This window comes from Cygnus olor, chromosome 1 (genome assembly GCF_009769625.2).
Source record: "Cygnus olor isolate bCygOlo1 chromosome 1, bCygOlo1.pri.v2, whole genome shotgun sequence".
Lineage (NCBI taxonomy): Eukaryota > Metazoa > Chordata > Aves > Anseriformes > Anatidae > Cygnus > Cygnus olor.
This window is the reverse complement of record NC_049169.1, coordinates 190,522,979-190,543,665: the sequence shown is the minus strand read 5'-3', so window position 1 is coordinate 190,543,665 and position 20,687 is coordinate 190,522,979. Positions and strand designations below refer to the sequence as shown.

Here is a 20,687-nt window from a genome sequence, read left to right as displayed (position 1 = left end):
AGCTTTTTGCTTCTTTTCTCAAATACGGCTTTATACCCAAAAACTCTGGTTAGTCCCACAGAAATCAGCAGAAAATCCATCAAGTTTCTCAGTAAGTTCCCCACTCAGCTCCTTGACAAACAGCAATGGGACAGCTGGAAAGCACAGCCTTCTGCCTCTTTAGTAATCTGCATGGCAATCTGCAGGGAACAGGACACTTCAGATCCCTTTTTACAAACTGCCAGGGTACACCACGGGTAGCTAGGCAAAAGCTCTAATTGACTTCCTAAGACTTCTGGCACACTAACGATGCCAGCACTTTGTGTGTAAAGGGACAGGGGCATCTAAACTAAAATATCCAAACTTCTGGCTCCTGATGCCTTCCTTGTGAGGTGAAATGGTAGGGGACCAATTAATTCAGAATGCATCAAATATCCATTCATCAGAAGTCCATTTCACAGGCACAGTTGCCTGAATCCAGCATCCTCTTGCCATAGCCCATACTTTTTTTTTTTTTAAGCAAAGTTTGAAGAGACCACAACAGAATCGTGCCCTTCTACAAAGGAGGTGAAGCTCCTGTTCACTTTTTGTGCAATATTACACTTCCATATTCCTCCTGGTCCTCTGAAACTCCATACCATGATTGGTAACTGAGGGATTCAAAACAGCCAGCAACAGGTGTGGCATTTATTCATCTTCCACAAGCTCTTGCTGAAGTTTGCAGCACCTGTCTCCTGTTCTTTTCCTTTTTTTTCCTCTGCCAGTGATGACCTTCCACCCATTCCTGCCTCTGCCATAAGCCATTACACACTACACTGTGCACAGAGAATATAATTTCTTAACTAACCTACAAAGCTACTGTCTTCATTCTTCAGAATTTGAGGCTAGACCATTCCTCCGCATCCCCTCTTCTTCCCAAAGAAAATCCTCTGTTAACATCACCAAGCTTGCAATTTAAATTTTACTTAGAACGTAGAACATGAAATGCAATTAACGCATTACTTCAATTTTGGCTTCCCCTTTCCCTAGAGGATTTTTTTTTGCCCTTTCACTAATACATTTATTGACCGTTTGGTTATTTTCTTCCACAAATGAATTCTAAGTCTTCCAAATGCTAAACCCTATTTACCTTCCCTTGGGGTACTAGACTGCCACAGAAGAAGTGTGATCAATGGAAGAGAGCTTCCCCATACTTCCCATACATTAAGGCACACAACTGACTGGTTTATGCATACAGCAGTGCACCACTGACCTCTACTGGTTGAGTTTTTATTCAGAGCAGCCTCATGTTTGGGGTGATCATCGCCGAGTACGATCACAGACTCAAAGGCCAAGGCAGCTGTTGCTGAAGAACACACCACAGGACTTCACTCTGCAGTTGTGTCATGGTGCACATGAAGCAACAGCTTGAAGAATCTGACTCAGTACCCATAAGGTCTTCAGAGAATGGTGAATTCATGTCCGTAAGAAAATACTGCTTCCTTTTAGAGCCCACCCTTCAACAAGCTCCAGAGCTTCTCTGTTGTGCAGGACTGCCCATGTCAACACTGTTCTGGGAACTGAACTGTTATTTACTTCAAGGTAAGGTATATATCTATAGCTCATGACTACTGAATCACAACTTACTGACCAGATCAGCAAGGGGAAGGGAGGGGAAGAAGAGGCAACACCAAAAATGCTTCTTCACAACTTCAGCCAGCCACCTTTGCCCAAGGACCACAGCCAGTAACCAGTCATGGCATCAGACTGCTATCTACTGCTGTTTGATAAATGAGGGAACAGCTGGAATGGAAAGAATCACAGAATCACAGAATCATCTAGGTTGGAAGAGACCTCCAAGATCACCTAGTCCAACCTCTGACCTAACACTAACAAGTCTTCCACTAAACCGTATCACTAAGATCTAAATCTAAACATCATTTAAAGACCTCCAGGAAAAAACAAAACCCCACAGAACCCACATCACATCACCAGCCCCATAGATCTAGCCTGAGACACAACAAATCAAGCTTGCAAACAAATGCCCCTGACCCTAGGACCAGCTGTCTACACACACAATGGCCAAACACTAAGCTGCTAATATTGAGTTGCAAGTGGCCATTTGAAAGTATTCACATCCAAATCCTCTCTTCCTGCTTTCCCCAAACTGAATATAAGTGTACAACTTACACATTACAAGTTTTCCACCCAGAACAGCAGGACAAGCTGGTCCAGACATGAGAGATCCAGAGCTGTCAAATGCACTTTCTCCACAGAAGTGTCTGTACATTAAAGAAGGGCAGTTGCTCATCTTCCTCTGGCACAGTTTTGAAGAGGCAGAAAGCAAAGGACTCCAGAGCAGCTGCACAGCATAAAAGCATGGCAACGCATGCAAGCCGATCTGACTTCTGAGACCTCCTAAAGGTTCACATGCACACACGGGCACACAGAGGCCTCAGGAAGTCTCAAGTCCAGCTTGCACCTGCAGCAGTACTATTGCTTAGACCAGATGAGGTTAACCTTGGCTTTGTGCAGCCAAACCTTGAAAGCCTTCAGGAATGGAAGTTTCATCACCTTTTCAGATAACCTGTTACTTCTGCATACCAGGCAAGCATCAACACCGTAACTGTTCTCAAAACACAGCCTTTGTCATTGCAAAAGTCAGTCTTATTTAAAGCTTATATTTGAGCTGCCAAGGGAGACTGGCTGCCACACAGGAATGAGGAGAAAGACAACATTTCTCTTTGGAGACTGTTTCAATTGACTTGCAAACACTCAAGGAGTAAATGCCAAGTCTACTCTCTACATCTAGAAACATTCCACTGATACAGATGGAAGTTTTTTTGTTTTTGTTTTCAACCACAGAAAAAGGCCATGTATTTAGGTCTCCCAATCTTTTGTATCCTGTCTCATCAGTTGACGAATAGGAAACTTTAAAGCTTTGAAAGTCCTTTTTGCATCTTGAAAATATCCTATTATTACAGCTGGGGAAAGGACCGTAAGAGAATGGAAGCAGACACCATGCCTAAAGGGACTTGGCCCTACCACTTCCAAATATAAGTGGCTCAGCAAGAGCTCAGGGCATGGACAGAACGAGCACATCACCACCCTCACATGACCGAGTAGACTAGCCCCACAGCATCTCTTCACACCATCACCACCGTTAAGTCTCAGGAGACAGCTAAAGCATTTCTGAATGCAGAACTTCTGAGAAGTAGCATTACCAACCTGCCCTGCCTTCCAGTTCCTTAGAAGAGCTTGGAAACTCTTTTCTTCCCCAGTGGAAAGGGTGGCTAGAGGAAGCTACCGTTCTAGAACTGTTTCTGGGAAACAATTAGACTAGTCTCAAACATCTCATCTTATTTTTCCATATAGAATTCATTTTACAGCTTCACTATCTTTTTATTACAGCATTTCACTGTGTTTTACCTATCTTTATCAGCTGTGTGATTATGTTTAGAACAGTAGCACGGTAACTATTTGAAAAAAGTTTACATATTACAAGAGTCAAATGTTTCTGGGGGACATGCACCAAAGCATTTCCACACAGTATGTTTTAGGATTACTTCCAGGAACAGGGCACTACTTGTTTTTCTAATTCTCTTTATTTTAAAGCTCAACAATCTTGCATTCAAACCAGAATTACATGGACTCTGAAGAAAGCATATTGGATATGAAAATTTACATTTTCTAAGGCAGGTTAGTACAGGTTCTTTCAGTAGGTCAAGCAGGGCATAAAGCTGTTCGATAGTTTGTTTTCTTCTCCGGAAGAGGTTGTTCCGTTAGAGCAGACACTGGTTAATAATGCTAATGGTACACCCAGTTCAATCCAGTGTGCAGTCATTTTTTGTGTCAGGGCACTGACTACCCAGTATGTATCAACAGGTATGTAGGAAATCTACTGTACCACGCTAGGCCTCAATAACCACACTCTCATTTTCTTTCCATATCTGGTCTACTGGCGTTGTGGCAACCTGACACTTATTTCCATTTGTGTCAGTAGACGGAAATTTCACAGTTTAGTCTCATTTTTGACCAGGTGTTCTGAAAAACGTGACAGAGTACATTTCAGACTTTCCACAGATACATGCAGGTTCCCATCCTCAATGCAAGCCCCTCCCAGCCTCCATGCCAGTCCTCTTGCAAGCCTGCACACAACTGCTGTGAGAGTTGGATTCATTAGATTAATGAATCCCGACGTGCCCTACTGAAACACAGATTATATAAATCCAGAATGAGTTACAAGTCAACGTACTAAAAGTCAATCACATAACAGTTAAATTATTTCTACTCCTTGTAGACGTGACTACTGTGTACTACTCAAATCCACTTTTCCTTGGTTTAGAACAATAAAACTAAGAAGTCCTCTGTATTCTTCAGTTTTTCTTTAATATGTAAAGCACATACAACTAAGTCATAGACTTTAAACTAAAACAGAACACAACTCTTTTCAATACTAAAGCTAAAAAACCACCAACACAACAAAACAACTAACCAAACAAACAAAAAAACCCACACACATTCAAGTCTAAGAACTTCCCTAAATTATTAGCAATGTGGAGAGAATGGAAAGCACATCCCAGCAAATCCAGAGGAGCAACCACCAGCTGGCTGTCATACAGCTTCCACGGGCAGTCCCTGCTGCTCTCTTCTACAAGCCTTCATTACCTACTTAAGCTCCAGCTCTTATAAAAGTATCATATCAGTAATCCAAATGGATTTACTGCAGATTGTGTGCTATGAAATCAGTGCAATAAAAAATAGTTTGACTGTATTTGGATAGATACAATCATTAAAATAGTGGTTGATGAAACTACATAGCTTGTGTTCTTGTCAAAAAAAACATTATGTTTTATTGAAACTAGACTTTTTAACTAAAATGTTACAACAGCCAAGATACATAAATTAATTATAAGTTGAGTTAAACACCTTATGTGAAAGGCAAAACCTGCCTTGAACTCCTATGGAACAGCATGTGCAGGCACAGGACAGTACACTGACACACCCAAATGCCTCTCCACCCTACTACACGCAATAATTTGTTTTTCTTTTCCAAGCTGAAATCCTTGGAAGACTGCAGTTGTCATTCTGCTATCAGCAAATGAAAAAAAATGGGGTGCGTGCTAGCTTTACTAATGCAGACCACAAGTCTCCTCCCAACTCCAGAAATCCAGAATCTCATCGTGGCTACTGCTATGACAGCAATTCTGCAAAAAAAAATTAAAGTACCATCATATAGGTGTAGTAACAGAGACATTAGGGTTGACTAACACTTATCTTGAGAGTTTTGATGAAATGGAAAAAAAATACAATCATCAAAAAAAACCACCTGTAAGTGACAGATTTTCCCCCTTTCTTCACTACCAACTTTTTACTTAAAAAAAAAAATCTCACTAGACATAACATACTGTTTCACATCTAAATTCCTACAACAGGACTACTGTACAGGAGCTCCTGAAGTCACTCTTCCTTGCTGTAAGCCTTGTTACCGAAAGCAACACACCACAATCCCTTTTTAGGTACAACTTAATCCCCATACAGGCTGCTGCACAGCAGCTAACATGTCACATCGCAAGACAGCAAGAGAGGAGGGCTGAAGCACTTAGCTGGAAGCTTATCAGGAAGCAATCTGAACTTCAGCATTAAATGCTGATATAGCAATATGAGGCTGTACACAGAACCACTCTATCAACGTACACTCTCACATACACAAGCACTAAACTTCCAGGACGGGCAAAAAAAGGTTGAGTAGAACCAACCAGTCACTGTCCCTTCTAACATAAGAACTAGGGGCCAAACAAAGCACCTCAGGAGTCAGGTTCAAAACAAACAAGAAGAACAGCTCTTCACGCAGCGAGCAGTAAACCCGCAGAACACAAAGTCCCTTGGCAAGGAGGCTGCAAAAAGATTTACACAGGTTCAAGGCAAGGTTAAGAGAAACACTTGGAAGAAATATAGTTAAGAGTCACTCAGTACATAAGCAACTTCTAGGCACTACAGGTCAGGGGAGGGAGGGCAGACAGGCAGGACTTGAATTTGCAGCTCCGCATGTTTCCAAAGCGTGGGGCTTCAGCTGTAGTGCCACAGGGTGAACAGAAAAGGGCTAGGGGGCTACTGTCTGAAGCATTTTGACTGTTCTCATGGTCAAGTCCTCAAATTTGCAACTTCTAAAGGTGCTTCCAAGCCTCTATTGTAACTGTTCAGCAGTTGCGTCTTTAACAGAACTAGCCACCTCTTCTTCTAGGATGCTGAAATGTTACTTTAAGAATTTTTTTAAAATCTAGTTATAGAAAAGTGGTAATTGCAGTAGGTCTCTTTAGCAATCAGTATTAGCCTCTTTGAGTTCTGAAGAAGTCTTTGTTGTCTTTCTATGCAAAAACTCTTATGCTCCTGTATTTCAAGCTTAGTCTATAAATAACCTAATCATGGAAGACATGGTTTCAAGAACTTGGATTTAAATTTAAGGTCTTAAACCATTACTTAATTACTGAAGTGCTCTTCAGAAGTGTCATTGAGAGATTTAGAGGCACAGTTCTGATCTTAACAGGAGTTGTACTTTTAAGTTAAAGCCTTCTTTAATGCTTAAAATCTATATTCTCTTGAATAGTAAGATGAAGCTGTTCATTCATAATTACAGAAATCCAGATTCATTGCAACGTCAGTCATTTCAAGTCAGGTGACCTACCGTATGTTTTCCAGTGCACTTGTTAATTGTTGTTGTGCAATGTCATAAAGCTTCACTTTGAAGCCTCCAGCAGCAAACACCATGGCCCAGCTGCGACCAATGAGTCCGCTGAAAAGGAAATAAATTTTAACCAGTTAATAAAGTAGCATTTATCTGGGGTGGGGTGGAGAAGGTCCAACAACAAGCAGTGCAAGAACTAAAACAGTCCAGACTCTACAACAATCAATCCAAAAATCACTTACATGTTGATAAGAAACCAACCTCTCTCTGTAACAAAGCAATATCCTTTGCTAGTTGCGTAGCAGATTCTGAGTGCTGGGAGAAAGATAAGAAAAAAAAAAAGAAAAAGGATAGCAGAATTCTAAAGAGTAGGAACTGCTACTCTGGGACACTGGATTCAAGTATTAACAGCTTTGTCAGCTGCAATCCTAACCTGGAACTGGTGCATGGAATCACATTATGAAGGGTTTGTTTTTTCATTTTTTTGAAATTGATTTGTTTAATTCAAAGTCTGAATACGGAGAGCAGCCCATTTGTCCAGGAGTTCAAGATCCTGCTTCAGAAATAATCAGAGAAACCTAAGGCCCAGCTACTGCACTCATGGATCCTCCACAATTCAGGAAATACTGTGAGCGTGCGAAAACCAAGAAAAAAAAATACATATTTTTTATGCTACTTTTCCACCTACCCATGTCTAGCATCGCCCTTGCTTTTAGATGAAACATCCTACCATGCTGGAGGACTGCAAGAACAGTCTGCCCACATCTTGTGGTAAAGCCATATTACTTGTAGCCCATTATTAAGAAATATATAAAGGAAACATACCGTAACTGATAATTTCATCATGTCTATCAAAGCAATGCAGGTTTTTAATTTAAGTAACTTTATTAGCAGGCATTAGCCTCTTTAAACGTAAGTACTGAGACACAGTACAGCAAGATTAAGTAACATCACAAATAATAATCCTAACAGCAACAAGAACAGAATTCTATATCCATAACTATTATTACTGGTGTTTATTATCACATGCATTTCCTGATATTTCTGAGATTGCTGTCCTTGTAACATTAAACTTAAGCAATGTCTGTCAACTGGAAAAACGAAAGGCAAGTAGGTCATCAGTAAACAATGATATGGGGGGTAAAAATTCAGAGATAAAGCAGTAGGCCAGATAAGAAAAGGAAGAGAAAACAGGAACGTGTTCAGCCTTTAGTTAAAGAAGAATAAAAATGGAACAAAACAGGAAGTTTCAGGAAACAGCAGGAATCAGTGGAAATAACTGGGGGTGGGGTGCGGGGTGAAACTGTGTATTTAGTGTTGTTAAATGAGAATTTACTGTCTATATAAAATAGATCAATTAAAAGAAAAAGCAAACATCACTGCAGCAAGCCCAGATCTCACCAGTTCTCAGGCAAACTACAGAACAAGCGCTTATGGAAAAGTAACGTATGGGTCATCGTTTGTTAGCTATGGTAACTTCCCAGCTAACAAATACTTCTCAGCTACAAGCGTTTGGACCATCTGAACCCCTAAACAAGTATATCTAAACTGTTAGTATCTTTATAAACATCACCTCTCTCAAACTGCACTTTTAAATTAACTTTCTTTAAAAAAGAAAAAATCAACATTTGATCAAATAATTTATTCTATTTTGATATTGATTTTCAGGATTGTGTGATTTCTTTGGCACTATCAAGCGTACGAAGTCAGTGGTAGGTACCAGACTTGTGTGTTAGAGCAGTAGTGCACGACAGCAACATGCCTGCAGGATGCTGATGCACTTGACCCCAAGACGTTCCTTTAGGACAGGCAGGCACTGTCATTTTGAGCCCAGTGCTGCAGCCCGTGGATCCAGACCTGCTCGCTTGGCTTCGGCTGCTGTGGGTGGCAGGTTCCCTTCTTGGGCAGGCGGCACAGAGCCCGGCTCTCCGGACACTTCTTCGTGTCACCAAGTGCCACCAGTAGCGGCGGGTTTCATTGCTGGCGCATGACAGCAGCCAGACACGTACCTCCGACCTCAAGCAGCCTCGTTGCCAGCGTCGCCTAACCAGGTTATTGCTCAAATAAACGAATTTTAGCTTAAGAGGACGAAGCGATGCCTCCACAGCCAAACCCACCGCTGCATGCCCAACCGAGGACCACGCCGTGGGCACACGGAAGAAGCCCGTGTGCTGGTCACCGCTCACGGCAGCAGCTGTTAAACCTGTCCCCAGCCTCCTGCGTGCTTCCAGCCGCACCAAGGCGGCACAGCACCGGGCCGGAGAGGGCACCGAGAGCCCGGCTGGCCGCGAGAGGCGCTGCCCCGCTGCCCCCCGGCTGCTCCTTCCAGCCGGCTCCCGGAGCCCCCCAGATGCGGGCGGGGAAGGAGGGGCCTCACCTGCCGATCACGGCAACCTGCGAGGACTCCATACCCGCGGTAGACGCGGCCGAGCAGCAGCCACCACCGCCACCGCCGCCGCCTTTAAGGCGCCCGCTCCCCACCCACGGCGGCCGCCATGTTTGGGCCGCCCCCATTGGCTCCAGCTACCGCTGGCCGCGCCTCTCGGGCCGGGCCGGCCTCGCCTCGCTCCCACGACGGGAGGGAGACCGCCCCCGGTGGCTCTCGGCCGGGGCTCGCCTCGTCCCCTGACGCAGCCATGCCAGCCCTACACGGAGGCTTGTCCCTTCCGAAAACGGGGCGCCGTGCTGCGGTCCCCCCCGGGGAAGGACGGGAGCTGCGTGCTCAGCCCCACGCTATGCCAGGAGGCAGCAGGGAGGGCAGCCCCTTCCAGGCTCAGGGCAGGCTTTGCTGGGGTACAGCCTGCCCATTCCGCCTTGAAGGGAGTGTACCCAACTACTGCCGAAATCCGGCCTTAAAGTTGAGGCCCAAGTTACCCTACTGTCCAAAAGCATAGACCCTGCTGGCCACATCAGGTGTTCAGGTTCAACATGAGCTCCTGATGAAACTGAAACACCTTCGAGGATGGGGGCCCTGGGATTTGCAGCCTTCTCTGAAGAAGCAAAGCCCCCATCCCATGACACTTGGGCCACAGAAAGTACGAGAAAGTATGTCAAAGCCCACAGCTCTCAGTTTCCTGATGAGGGCACAAATGAATTCCAAAATGAAGTTCAAAGTCCAAAGTATTTCCTTTTTTTTTCATTAGGGAATAATAGTATACTAAAAATATAATAAAGTATATTATAATAAATTAATTTATTATAATAAATTATAATGTATATTTATTGTAATTAAATTATAATAAAAAATATAATTTCATACTATTAAAATACTTCTCTCTTGAATCCTGATAAATAATATATTTTTGTAGACTCCTTGATTTTTGCACAAAAACTTTTTTATATTGTGAAAAAAATGTGACATTAGAATGTCAACATAATTTTTTAATAATCTTGACAGCTCTATAGTATCAGCTGTTCTGCTGGAATGCTGTGTTACTCATTTTTTCTGATTCTATATAGTGCCTACTCACCTGCATGTTGCTCTGTAATCATGCTGGATATTCCTGAAAAGAAACAAAAGTTAAGATTTTAAATGCCTACTTGTTATCAAAGATAGCAAAGCACCCATAGAGTAGTGGTCAATGGCTCTATGTCCACATGGAGGCCGGTGACGAGTGGTGTCCCTCTGGGGTCTGTCCTGGGACTGGCACTTTTCAATATCTTCATCAATGACATAGGTGATGGGATTGAGTGCACCCTCAGCAAGTTTGCAGATGACACCAAGCTGAGTGGTGCGGTTGATACCAAAGAAGGAAGAGATGCCACCCAAAGGAACCTGGACTGGCTGGAGAAGTGGGCCCACGTGAACAGCATGAGGTTCAACACGTCCAAGTGCAAGGTGCTACACCTGGGTCAAGGCAATCCCAGACAGGAGCACCGACTGGGAGAAGAACTCACTGAGAGCAGCCCTGCAGAGAAGGACTTGGGGGTTCTGGTGGACGAAGGGCCCAACACGAGCAAGCAGCGCGTGCCTGCAGCCCAGAAGGCCAACTGCATCCTGGGCTGCACTAACAGAGGGGTGGCCTGCAGGTGGACAGAGGTGACTGTCCTCCTCTACTCTGCCCTCGTGAGGCCCCACCTGGAGCACTGCGTCCAGGTGTGAGCCCCCAGCAAAAGAAAGATGTGGGACTGTTAGAGCAGGTCCAGAGGAGGGCCATGAAGTTGATGAAAGGGCTGGAGCACCTCTCCTGTGAAGAAAGGCTGATAGAGCTGGGGATGTTCAGCCTGGAGAAGAGAAGGCTCCGGGGAGACATCGATGCACCCTTTCAATACTTAAAGGGGTCTTATAAAAAAGATGGAGAAGGACTCTTTACTCAGGTAGATAATGATAGGACAAGGGGGAATGGTCTTTAACTAAAGGAGGATAGGTTTAGATTAGACATTAGGAGGAAATTCTTCACTGTAAGGGTAGTGAAGCACTGGCACAGGTTGCCCAGAGAAGCTGTGGATGCCCCATCCCTGGAGGTGTTCAAGGCCAGGCTGGATGGGGCCTTGGCCAACGTGATCTAGTGGGTGACATCCCTGCCCATGGCAAGGGGCTTGGAGTTAGATGATCTTTAAGGTCCCTTCCAACCTGAGCCATTCTATGATTCTTTGGTTATATTACTGTACTCTTAATATAGCTGAAAACCACTTGTAAGTTATGTGTTACTGGCATACTGAAAACCAAGTTGAAAATTGATAGATTTTTTTCAAGAATAAGTGTTTCATAATTACTGATGAAAAATTTCAGTGAAACTTTATTTGGCTATCATTTCTTCTAGTTTCCAAGGGGGAAAAAAATACAAAAAAATAACATAACTAAAAACATAATCATTTTGTATGTCCACCACCCTCACTAGCACTTCACTAAGTCCAGCCATACTTAGCACAGAGACAGAGATCTTAGAAGTGTAAATTCCTAAAGCTTTCATGAGGACTAGTCATAGGACAGCAGGTGGAAAACCACGCCAATATCTTTGTGACCTCAGGACCTAAATGCTGCACGTGTGACCTGAGAGCTGCCAGCAGTTAGGAGATGTAGGAGGAGCGAAGCAGAGATACCTGGGCCACAAGAAGACGGAAGTAAGTAAGAGGGCAGTGTGCAGGAAACCTGGCCTTGCCAGTTCGTGGCTCACAGTTTGCTAAGGCTGGCACAGAAAGCATTGTTTTATGATTATAGCAAATACCAGCTTTGCTCCTTTGAAGACTAATTTGAAATGGCACGACTTGGCATGTGTTACAAAGAACTTTGTTTAGACAAAGCATAACTGAAGCAATGTATACTTTGTGGGCTTAAGTTTTTACTTCAAAGAAAAAAAGTAGGATCCCAGAACATAAAACTGATGTATTTTGGGCTTGGGAACCATGGTTTTCAGAACAAGTTCACTATCACTCTTATTTGGAAATACCCACTGGTTATTTCAGTATTCCTTGATATACATAGGTGTGCATTTATACCTGGAGTTGTCATAAGAACTACTAGACTTTTAGAGACAAATGCAGTTATAGCTGGGCAAATCGATATTGCAAAATGAAGAGCTCAGTTAAACAATTCAGGAGGGATTACTACAGGAACTATCTGAGAACTAATCATAGTTGTGGTAACAGCAATTACAGGGCCTTCACCCTGCTGGTGAACAAAACAAGAGGTCTATGGTAATGAATCTGAACTATTTTATTACCTTCAATGTAGTAGTAACAATGCTACCTAACTCTGCATTAGTTATTTTATTAGGGCACGACAACAGCCACATGCCCCATTGTTTCCAATGGCCAAACTCACCAGTGAGCCCAAACTGTCAACACATGAATAGGAGAGAGGTTTGCAAGATGAAAGAGGAATGCAGAGAATTAAATTGTAGGAAGCATAGGTCAAGGGAAGACAATATGGTTAAAAAGAAAAACCAGAAAGTTTAATTTTTGCGCAAAATAAGAACTTTTAGGCCCAGTACTTGGAGTCTCCAAGAATAAGGAGCAGTGATTCTCCTCCCTCTCCTGCAGTTCACATGGGAAGGCCAGAAGATATCTTCAGCCCAAAGGCTGAAGATCAAAACCTTTCTGATGGCTTCATCAAAACCTTTTACCAATAATATGGTGGAAAGCTCTGAGCTCCATTAGGGACTGAGAAATAGAGCTTACATTAGCAGCAGAAGAGGCCTATGTGGAGCCAATATGCACTCACCAGCCTCTGTATTCTTTTTTGAAGTCCAACAGCAGTAGGAGCAGACCTTACTTGTCATCTTGGTAGCAGCAAAGTTGACTCCTCCATGTTTCTAGTCTGTGTTGAGCATGCTCCTCTGCAGCCCCCTGGGAGGAGGTGAAAACCACTATTGGCTGCAGAGAGGAGGTGGGATTACTGTAGGGGAGGAGCAGGGCACTATAAGAGAGTCTTGGAATAAACAACATGGGAGTCTCCAATGCTTGCTGGGACCAGTAGGGGTTGGAATGTGTGGGAGATGGAAAGGGCAGTTCCCATGCAGAAAATAAGGGAATCACATGCCTCAAAAATACGGAGTATCCTAACCTGAACTTTTGGAGTAGGATGAAAACAGAGGCATAGTTCACCCTCATTATGTATTAGATTGGTTTAATATGTTACTTGTACATTTGGATTGTTCTGGTGAACATTTCTTTTGTAGTTAGCTATGATATGTTGCTACTATGATACTAATGGTTCAGGAAACATAATAAGCTCAAATAATAATTTAGTAATTTTATTTCTATTATGTAGAGGTCTAGCTAATGGCTTGCACGCTGTAATTATAATTAGTGATTACTTTAAAATTATACTACAATTAAAACTATAACTTTAGTTATTTCTAGTAGTTTACGCAGTTAACTTAGGTGGTCATTCAGAGTGCAAACAGTCTGATGCAAATATTACCAGTAGTGCTAGAACTTGATTCTTGAACAATCTGCAGGAATTGGGAAGTCCATAGTAAAAAGTTATGCAAAGGCATGATTTAGCAAAGCTAGGGAGAATTGTACCTTTTAATAGGAGAAATACCCATCAACAAGATAATTTCCCTGTTGTAAATGTCTTTTAAGCCCAAACTACAATATATGTATTACTTATAACATGGATTATAAGGAGGTTCCATTGACTTCTGTTTGTTTTCAAATTGAACATAAATTTACTTGCTTTAATAAATAGACTAAATATTAAATTGATATTTAGGACAGAATTATAATGAATATAATCCCCCCTTTGGAACTATGTTTGAATAACACTATTGAAATATTTCAATATAACCTCTTACAATATTTTTACCTAATTAATTCTTTATTGAGAACCTAACCCTGAAAACATTCTGATCCTTGTACTTACCATTGCAGCAAGAGTGGATCTATAAACATAATTTTTTAACTTTCTATTAATATAATTTATATATGTTTATGCACAGCAATTCAGAGATCACAAATATAAAGTTTAAGTCTCATACAAGAGACAAGATTTCTTTTTTATGCTTGGAAACCTTTACTGGAAGAACTCTGCATTAAAAAGTGCTACAGAGGTTTTTTAACAGCTCAGGAATAATGAGCTAATGTATAAAGGCTCTGACACCTGTACCGTTCATATGCTTGATAAAAAGAGGAAAGTAATTTGCACTACGTATCTGTTTATGTTGATGAGATAAATGAGCCCAGAGTATCAGGGGCTGTAACATAACATATGTCCCCCTGTACTCGGCTCTGGTGAGGCCGCACCTCGAGTACTGTGTTCAGTTTTGGGCCCCTCGCTACAAGAAGGACATGGAGGTGCTCGAGAGAGTCCAGAGAAGGGCAACGAAGCTGGTGAGGGGTCTGGAGAACAAGTCTTACAAGGAGCGGCTGAGGGAGCTGGGGTTGTTTAGCCTGGAGAAGAGGAGGCTCAGGGGAGACCTCATCGCTCTCTATAGGTACCTTAAAGGAGGCTGTAGAGAGGTGGGGTTTGGTCTATTCTCCCATGTGCCTGGTGACAGGACGAGGGGGAATGGGCTAAAGTTGCGCCAGGGGAGGTTTAGGTTGGATATTAGGAAGAACTTCTTTACTGAAAGGGTTGTTAGGCATTGGAATGGGCTGCCCAGGGAGGTGGTTGAGTCACCATCCCTGGAGGTCTTTAAAAGACGTTTAGATGTAGCCCTTAGTGATATGGTTTAGTGGAGGACTTGTTAGTGTTAGGTCAGAGGTTGGACTAGATGATCTTGGAGGTCTCTTCCAACCTAGACGATTCTGTGATTCTGTGATAATTCACTCAGCAAAATAGTGAAGTTTAAACTTCCAAGCATAGGAAGAGCTTGATTAAGGCTTTAATTTTTATTTTTAATTCTCGGTACAATAGATTTGTTACCAATAAGTTCAATTACTACTCAACTCTTAAATTGTCAACTAAAGAAAAAAGTTAAGTATTAGAAATGCTTTAATTTTAAACACGTTCCATATTTTCTTTCCCCTCAACAATTTCTACAGGTATACTGACAAGATCTATGAAGTTTTGAGAGGAGTGGTTAATGGCAGCTTTACTGTGTGTGGCAGTTAAGTTGAAGTGTCTTCACGTGGTAGTAGAAAACTTCTGAACGTTTGGTCAGACCAGAATTCAATGCTAGAAAATTACTCACTTTTAGAAGATTTTAATGGGAGAAATACTTTTCCAATTCAGAATGATTTCAAAAAGAAAAGAAAAACACAGCTTAAGGGTAGATCAGACAAACGGTTAAACCGACAGAGCAAGGGTAGGGCACATGCCAACAATGATTACAACATGCAGACAGAGGCCAGTACCCCCTGAACCCAACTTAGTAGCTGCTGGAACAGTTTGTCTGAGTCCTTACTTGCAACGTCAGTGCTGCAAAAAGACAGATGCACCATGTATTTATTGAACTGCAAGGAAATTAATCGTTTAAGAGGATGTCTGTGGTCTCCTTAACCTGCCATAAAGTTTTCACTGAATGAATGAGACCAGGAACACAATGTCTTGAAAGTTAACTGAACAACAACAAAATCAGATCTGTAGTATGCTTTAATTGCAGAAACAGTTAATGCAATGTAAGTCAGCATACAGATCTGGGACAGGAATGAAAATCAGAAGGGGGAAAAAGAGTTGGACAGCTTAATTTAGTGACAGTGCTGACGTCTGAAAATGATTGGGAGTTCACAGCATATGATGTTGCTTGGTCTGCTTGTAACATTGTTGGGGGACAGCTTCACAATCCAGGTCACCCTCAGGACTTAACCCAAAACAGTAAATGCAGATGTACCACTTGGGTTTCACCCCATTGTGCAACCTTGGAAGAACATGTCTGATAATCTCATCCCATGAGTAAGACCCAGTGTTACCATGGTGGATCTTGAGACTGAGGTTTTGTGTTAAATCTTTATGCATTAATACTTCACAAAAAATAAAAATAAAAAAACGTTACAGCTTTTAAAAGCATAAATAAAGCCTGTTAAGACCGTCAAGTTGTGAGTTCTTAAGAAGTGCATGGATCGAGGGAGCTAAGGAGCTGGGCCAGGGAGTTCTCCTGAGCTCCTGTCCCCAGAGCATGCTCTATCAATGTGGGCAATGCACAGTGTTGGACCAGGGGCTGGAGTCAACTCTCTCTGCTGTTAACGTAGCCCATTACAGTGTTAGCTAATTACTGTTCTCCCATACAATTCCCTGTATGGTCTGGGAATAGAGGCCAGGAACATCTTCCAACAGCTGGTTTTGGAGGGTAAGGAAGTTTGATGTGAACACAGTCAGATTCCAATTGCGTCCTGACACTGTTTTATTTACAAGATAAGTGCCCTGACTCCTTAGCATGGAGTTCCTTTTCTCCAGTGCCCTAAAGAATTGGGCTGAAAACACCACAATGCACTGAGCACTGGTATGCACAGGTCCCTGAGATGGATGAGCTGGGTAGCAGAGCTAGGGCTTCTGCTACAGCATGTACCTGCTGCTCAGTCTGAGTGTGTCTGGGAACAGACAGAAAATCTAAAAACCATAGGCTTAATTTTACATGAGGGGTCACAGGCAGAAAAGGGAGGATAGTAGTGTATATGTATTTTTTTATCCTGAAGTTCATAATTTGTGGCAAGTAATTCACCTGAAATTTTTTTCCACCTGGAGTCTGTTACTCTGCAAAATACTTGTATTTCAGAAATGCCAGGGATAAAGATTCTCATGTCCAAAGGTCTCAAGTCTAAAGTTTCTGTGTGAAAGTGGTTCATGCATGGAACGTTAACAAGTTAATACAAGAAGCGATAATGTGTTAATACTTCTTTATGTTATCTTTGTTTCCCTTGCTGGGAGCTGGAATAGAAAGACCTTTCACTCGTATCCTCTGTGCCTTATCTCTTTTGAAAGGACTTTGAGGCTGAAAGAAGGTGAGCAGCAGAAAGCACAGACATTGTGCAATGCTCACAAACCTTGACTATAAAAAGGGTATCCAGGCTGACCACATGCTGCGTAGTGGCTTTGTAGCTTTCTTACGTGTCATCTATAGCTTTCAGTGTCAGGCAGCAGGGGCAACTTACAATTGGCCTCATAAATCTTTTTCTCTCTCAGAATACTGTAGGCAAGTTCAGAGGTCTCTGGTCTGTTCTGTTTCCCATTGAACACTGGATCATTTCAGTTCACAGAGTGCAATGATTTGTTGTGGACAAATTAGCTGTCACTCATCAGATTTTTATTTCTAGACACAGCAAAGCAATGTCCGGGAGATAACAAATCTTACTTCCATTTATATTATTATTATCCCATGGACTAAAGGCAGGCAGTCTGTTGAGCCTGTCATCCCTCACAGGAGCTTTGTGTTCCTCTTCTGGAAGCTTAGGAAAGCATAGGGGAAAACAAAACTTGCTTGTTATGTCCATTGTATGACACATCTTTTTATTCCTTAGCACGTGTTCCCATCTTGGAACTATGCACAACCTAACTCGGGAAATTAAGTGTATGTGTAAGCGTTTGCAGGTAAGAAAAAGTCCAAAAAGAAGCCAAAAAAAGTGAAATTTAGTTCACATGTAGCTCTAGCTCAGGGATCAACACTAATCCACTTTAAAAGTCTGTCCAAAGAAGTTCAAAGCAGTAATTTCCAATCTAAAAGATGATCAGTTATGCACCGTGGAGGACAGAACTGTATTTCTGTGAAATTTACAGAAAGTGTTGGTTTTTCACCCTCAGGACGCAGCACGCGCCATGCCGACCACTTCCAGCCCCGCCCTCCATCCCCCGCCGCCATTTGCGGCGGGAACCTGCCCTGACAGGGGAGAGACGCCCAGGCGGGGGCAAAGGCTTCGGCGGCGGCTGTGCGCATGCGCCCCGCTCTGGTATCCTGGCAACCGGGCGCGGAGCATCAGGGGATCGCGGCTGCACCCGTCACCCGGGCAACGGGCCTGGGGCCCGGGATCAGGATCGGGCCCCGGCTTCCCGCAGCAGGAGGTGGGCAGTCCTGGCTCGTATCGGGAATGGTGTGGGCAGCAGGAGCGGGGGGGTGATTGTCCCCCTGTACTCGGCTCTTGTGAGGCCGCACCTCGAGTGCTGTGTTCAGCTTAGGGCCCCTCACTACAAGAAAGACATCGAGGTCCTGGAGAGTGTCCAGAGAAGGGCTACGAAGCTGGTGAAGGGCCTGGAACACAAGTCCTGTGAGGAGCGGCTGAGGGAACTGGGGTTGTTTGTTCTGGAGAAGAGGAGGCTCATGGGAGACCTCATTGCTCTCTACAACTGCCTGAAAAGAAACTGTGGGGAGCTGGGGGTCAGCCTCTTCTCGCAGATAACCAATGATAGGACTAGAGGGAAAGGCCTTAAGTTGCACCAGGGGAGGTTTAGGTTGGAAATGAGGAGACATTTCTTCTCAGAAAGAGCAGTCAGGCATTGGGACGGGTTGCCCAGGGAGGTGGTGGAGTCACCATTATATTTAAGATTTATATATGTATCTTATATGCCATATTTGTCATGTTTACAATTTCAGAGAAAAATGATGCAAAACGTGCACCTGGCTCCAGAGGAAGATGAAGACGATCTTTATTCTGGCTACAATGATTATAATCCCACTTTTGACACAGAGGTAAAAGTGCTTGCTCTTTCTCACCTTTCCTTTACATAGGATTCATTTTTAAGTACAAACTTGGGTACAGTAATGTGCAAGGACACTACTGCTTTGAAGTGAAATATTCTGTATTTAGCAAGAATTATGAAGTTTCACCAAGATCTTTTGGAATAATTATTTCTGATAGTTACCTTCTCTAATAAAATGCTTTTGTAGCAGGTCTAATACTCTGTGATGATTATAATTTATTAAATTCTAATTATCTGAAGTCCATATTCATATTCACATTCAATGTGGTATGCAGCAGCAAGTTTCCCGATAAAAAAGGCAACTTACCAGTCATTGGTCTCTTACTGTGCTGCAGCTGAAGGAGATGAGAAATGAGTAGAATTCCCCCCCCTGCAGCTCCCTATGCAACCAGTAGAGCATCTGGGATAGCCAAGTAACCCTGCAGACCACTTTCTGGAAATTGCTGGTGTAGTGGAATTGGAGCAATAAGAGGGAACAGGAGTGTATTTTGGTCCAAACCCCACAAGCCTACCTAAAGCAGGACTAACATTGCCAGACTTCCCTGGCATTCTGCATGAAATCCCTACAGTGAAGTCCATGGGAGTTCTAGTGTAATCTCAATGATATGAGATATCTTAATGCATGGGCATGACAGACATTGATATTAGTTAAAAAAACAGAAAAACAACTGAGAGTAAGCTTTTGGACAGAAAAAAAGTTATGTCATCACTTAAGTTCTGCATCCTCAGGGTTACATTTTTCAGGATATAATCAAAATTTCTTAATCTAAAATAGACCAACTAAAATCATTATTGTCAGTAAAACTTATCATTCAGTTATCAAGTGTTTTTGGAAAAAGAATCATTTTTTACCTGTCTGCTTTCAGTAGTCAAAATGTTCTGGGATTGTGGCTTTGGATGGTGAGATTTAAAGAAGTTCTTTTATTCTTTCTAGGATTTAGAAAATGATATAGGTTTTCAACAGGCAGCAAGAACAAGTCATGGGAGAAGACCCCCTGTAAGTACATACTAAAATATATCACAGAATCACAGAATGGTTTGGGTTGGAAGGGAACTTAAAGATCATCCAATTCTAAACCCCTGCCATGGGCAGGGACACCTCCCACCAGACCAGGTTGCCCAAAGCCCCATCCAGCCTGGCCTTGAACACCTCCAGGGATGGGGCATCTACAGCTTCTCTGGGCAGCCTGTGCCAGGGCCTCATCACCATCTAAATAAAGAATTTCTTCTAATCTAAACCTACTCTCTATTAGTTTAAAGCTGTTACTGCTTGTGCTATCACTGCGCCCCCTGACAAAGGGTCCCTCCCCAGCTGTCATGTAGGCCCCCTTTGGGTACTGGCAGGCCACTGTAAGGTCTCCCCGGAGCCTTCTCTTCTCCAGACTGAACAACCCCAGCTCCCTCAGTCTGTCTTCACAGGAGAGGTTCTCCGGCCCTTCTCATCTTCATGGCCCTCCTCTGGACCTGACTTAACAAGTCCATGTCTTTCTTGTGCTGGGGCCCCCAGAGCCAAATGCAGTACTCCAGGTACTTCTACACTACTAGTGTAGAAGTTCTCTAGAGCCCTAGCTCTAATTTTAGGTCCCATACCCAAGCAAAGTTTGTCTCTTATCTTTTTGTCTACTACTAACATGATTGATAGAAAATTAAGTAAAAAATTAGCAGAATACTAATTCCATTAAGTTCTGGAGTTAAGCTGGAAGACAGCAAACAAGGAATTTTGGTTGGAAACATGTATTGATGTTTGATGAAATGAAATAAAGGATTGTTAAAGAACAAAACTAAATATTATCAAAGGACTTTAATATTCTATGCAGACAATTACTGGCCCTGGCATTATACTAAGGCTGAGATACATACTAGAAAGTGTAATCTAGAAAACCATGCGTTGTTCTGATTTTTTTTCCTCCATACTCATGTACATTACATCAATTCTTACTTTCATTTAGCTGTGACATAACCCCTGTCAATTTTCAAAACTAGATACAGGTTTGGTACCTGTACTTTTGAGGTATATATTGTATGACT

The 20,687-nt window shown here is 42.7% G+C and overlaps 2 protein-coding genes across 4 annotated transcripts in view; one reads left to right on the top strand and one right to left on the bottom strand.

Moving 5' to 3' along the window:
• The window catches only part of CRYL1 (crystallin lambda 1), a 59,484-nt gene extending 50,304 nt beyond the window's left edge, over window positions 1-9,180 (bottom strand). The window contains exons 1-2 of the mRNA XM_040544034.1: window positions 9,021-9,180; window positions 6,644-6,751 (exon numbers count right to left, since the gene is read on the bottom strand). Of these exons, the coding sequence (XP_040399968.1) occupies window positions 6,644-6,751; window positions 9,021-9,157 (245 nt within the window). The 5' untranslated portion in view covers window positions 9,158-9,180. The remainder of the gene's footprint in view (window positions 1-6,643; window positions 6,752-9,020) is intronic.
• An 8,350-nt stretch (window positions 9,181-17,530) lies between these two features.
• Window positions 17,531-20,687, top strand: part of IFT88 (intraflagellar transport 88) — a 48,014-nt gene continuing 44,857 nt past the window's right edge. The window contains exons 1-3 of one of the 3 annotated variants that reach the window (XM_040544031.1): window positions 17,531-17,555; window positions 18,553-18,648; window positions 19,594-19,656. In XM_040544031.1, coding sequence (XP_040399965.1) covers window positions 17,538-17,555; window positions 18,553-18,648; window positions 19,594-19,656 — 177 coding nt within the window. In that variant the 5' untranslated portion in view covers window positions 17,531-17,537. Of the gene's footprint in view, window positions 17,556-17,904; window positions 18,024-18,167; window positions 18,227-18,552; window positions 18,649-19,593; window positions 19,657-20,687 lie in introns of those variants that run through there. The other 2 variants (XM_040544032.1, XM_040544033.1) reach the window with 2 other exon arrangements.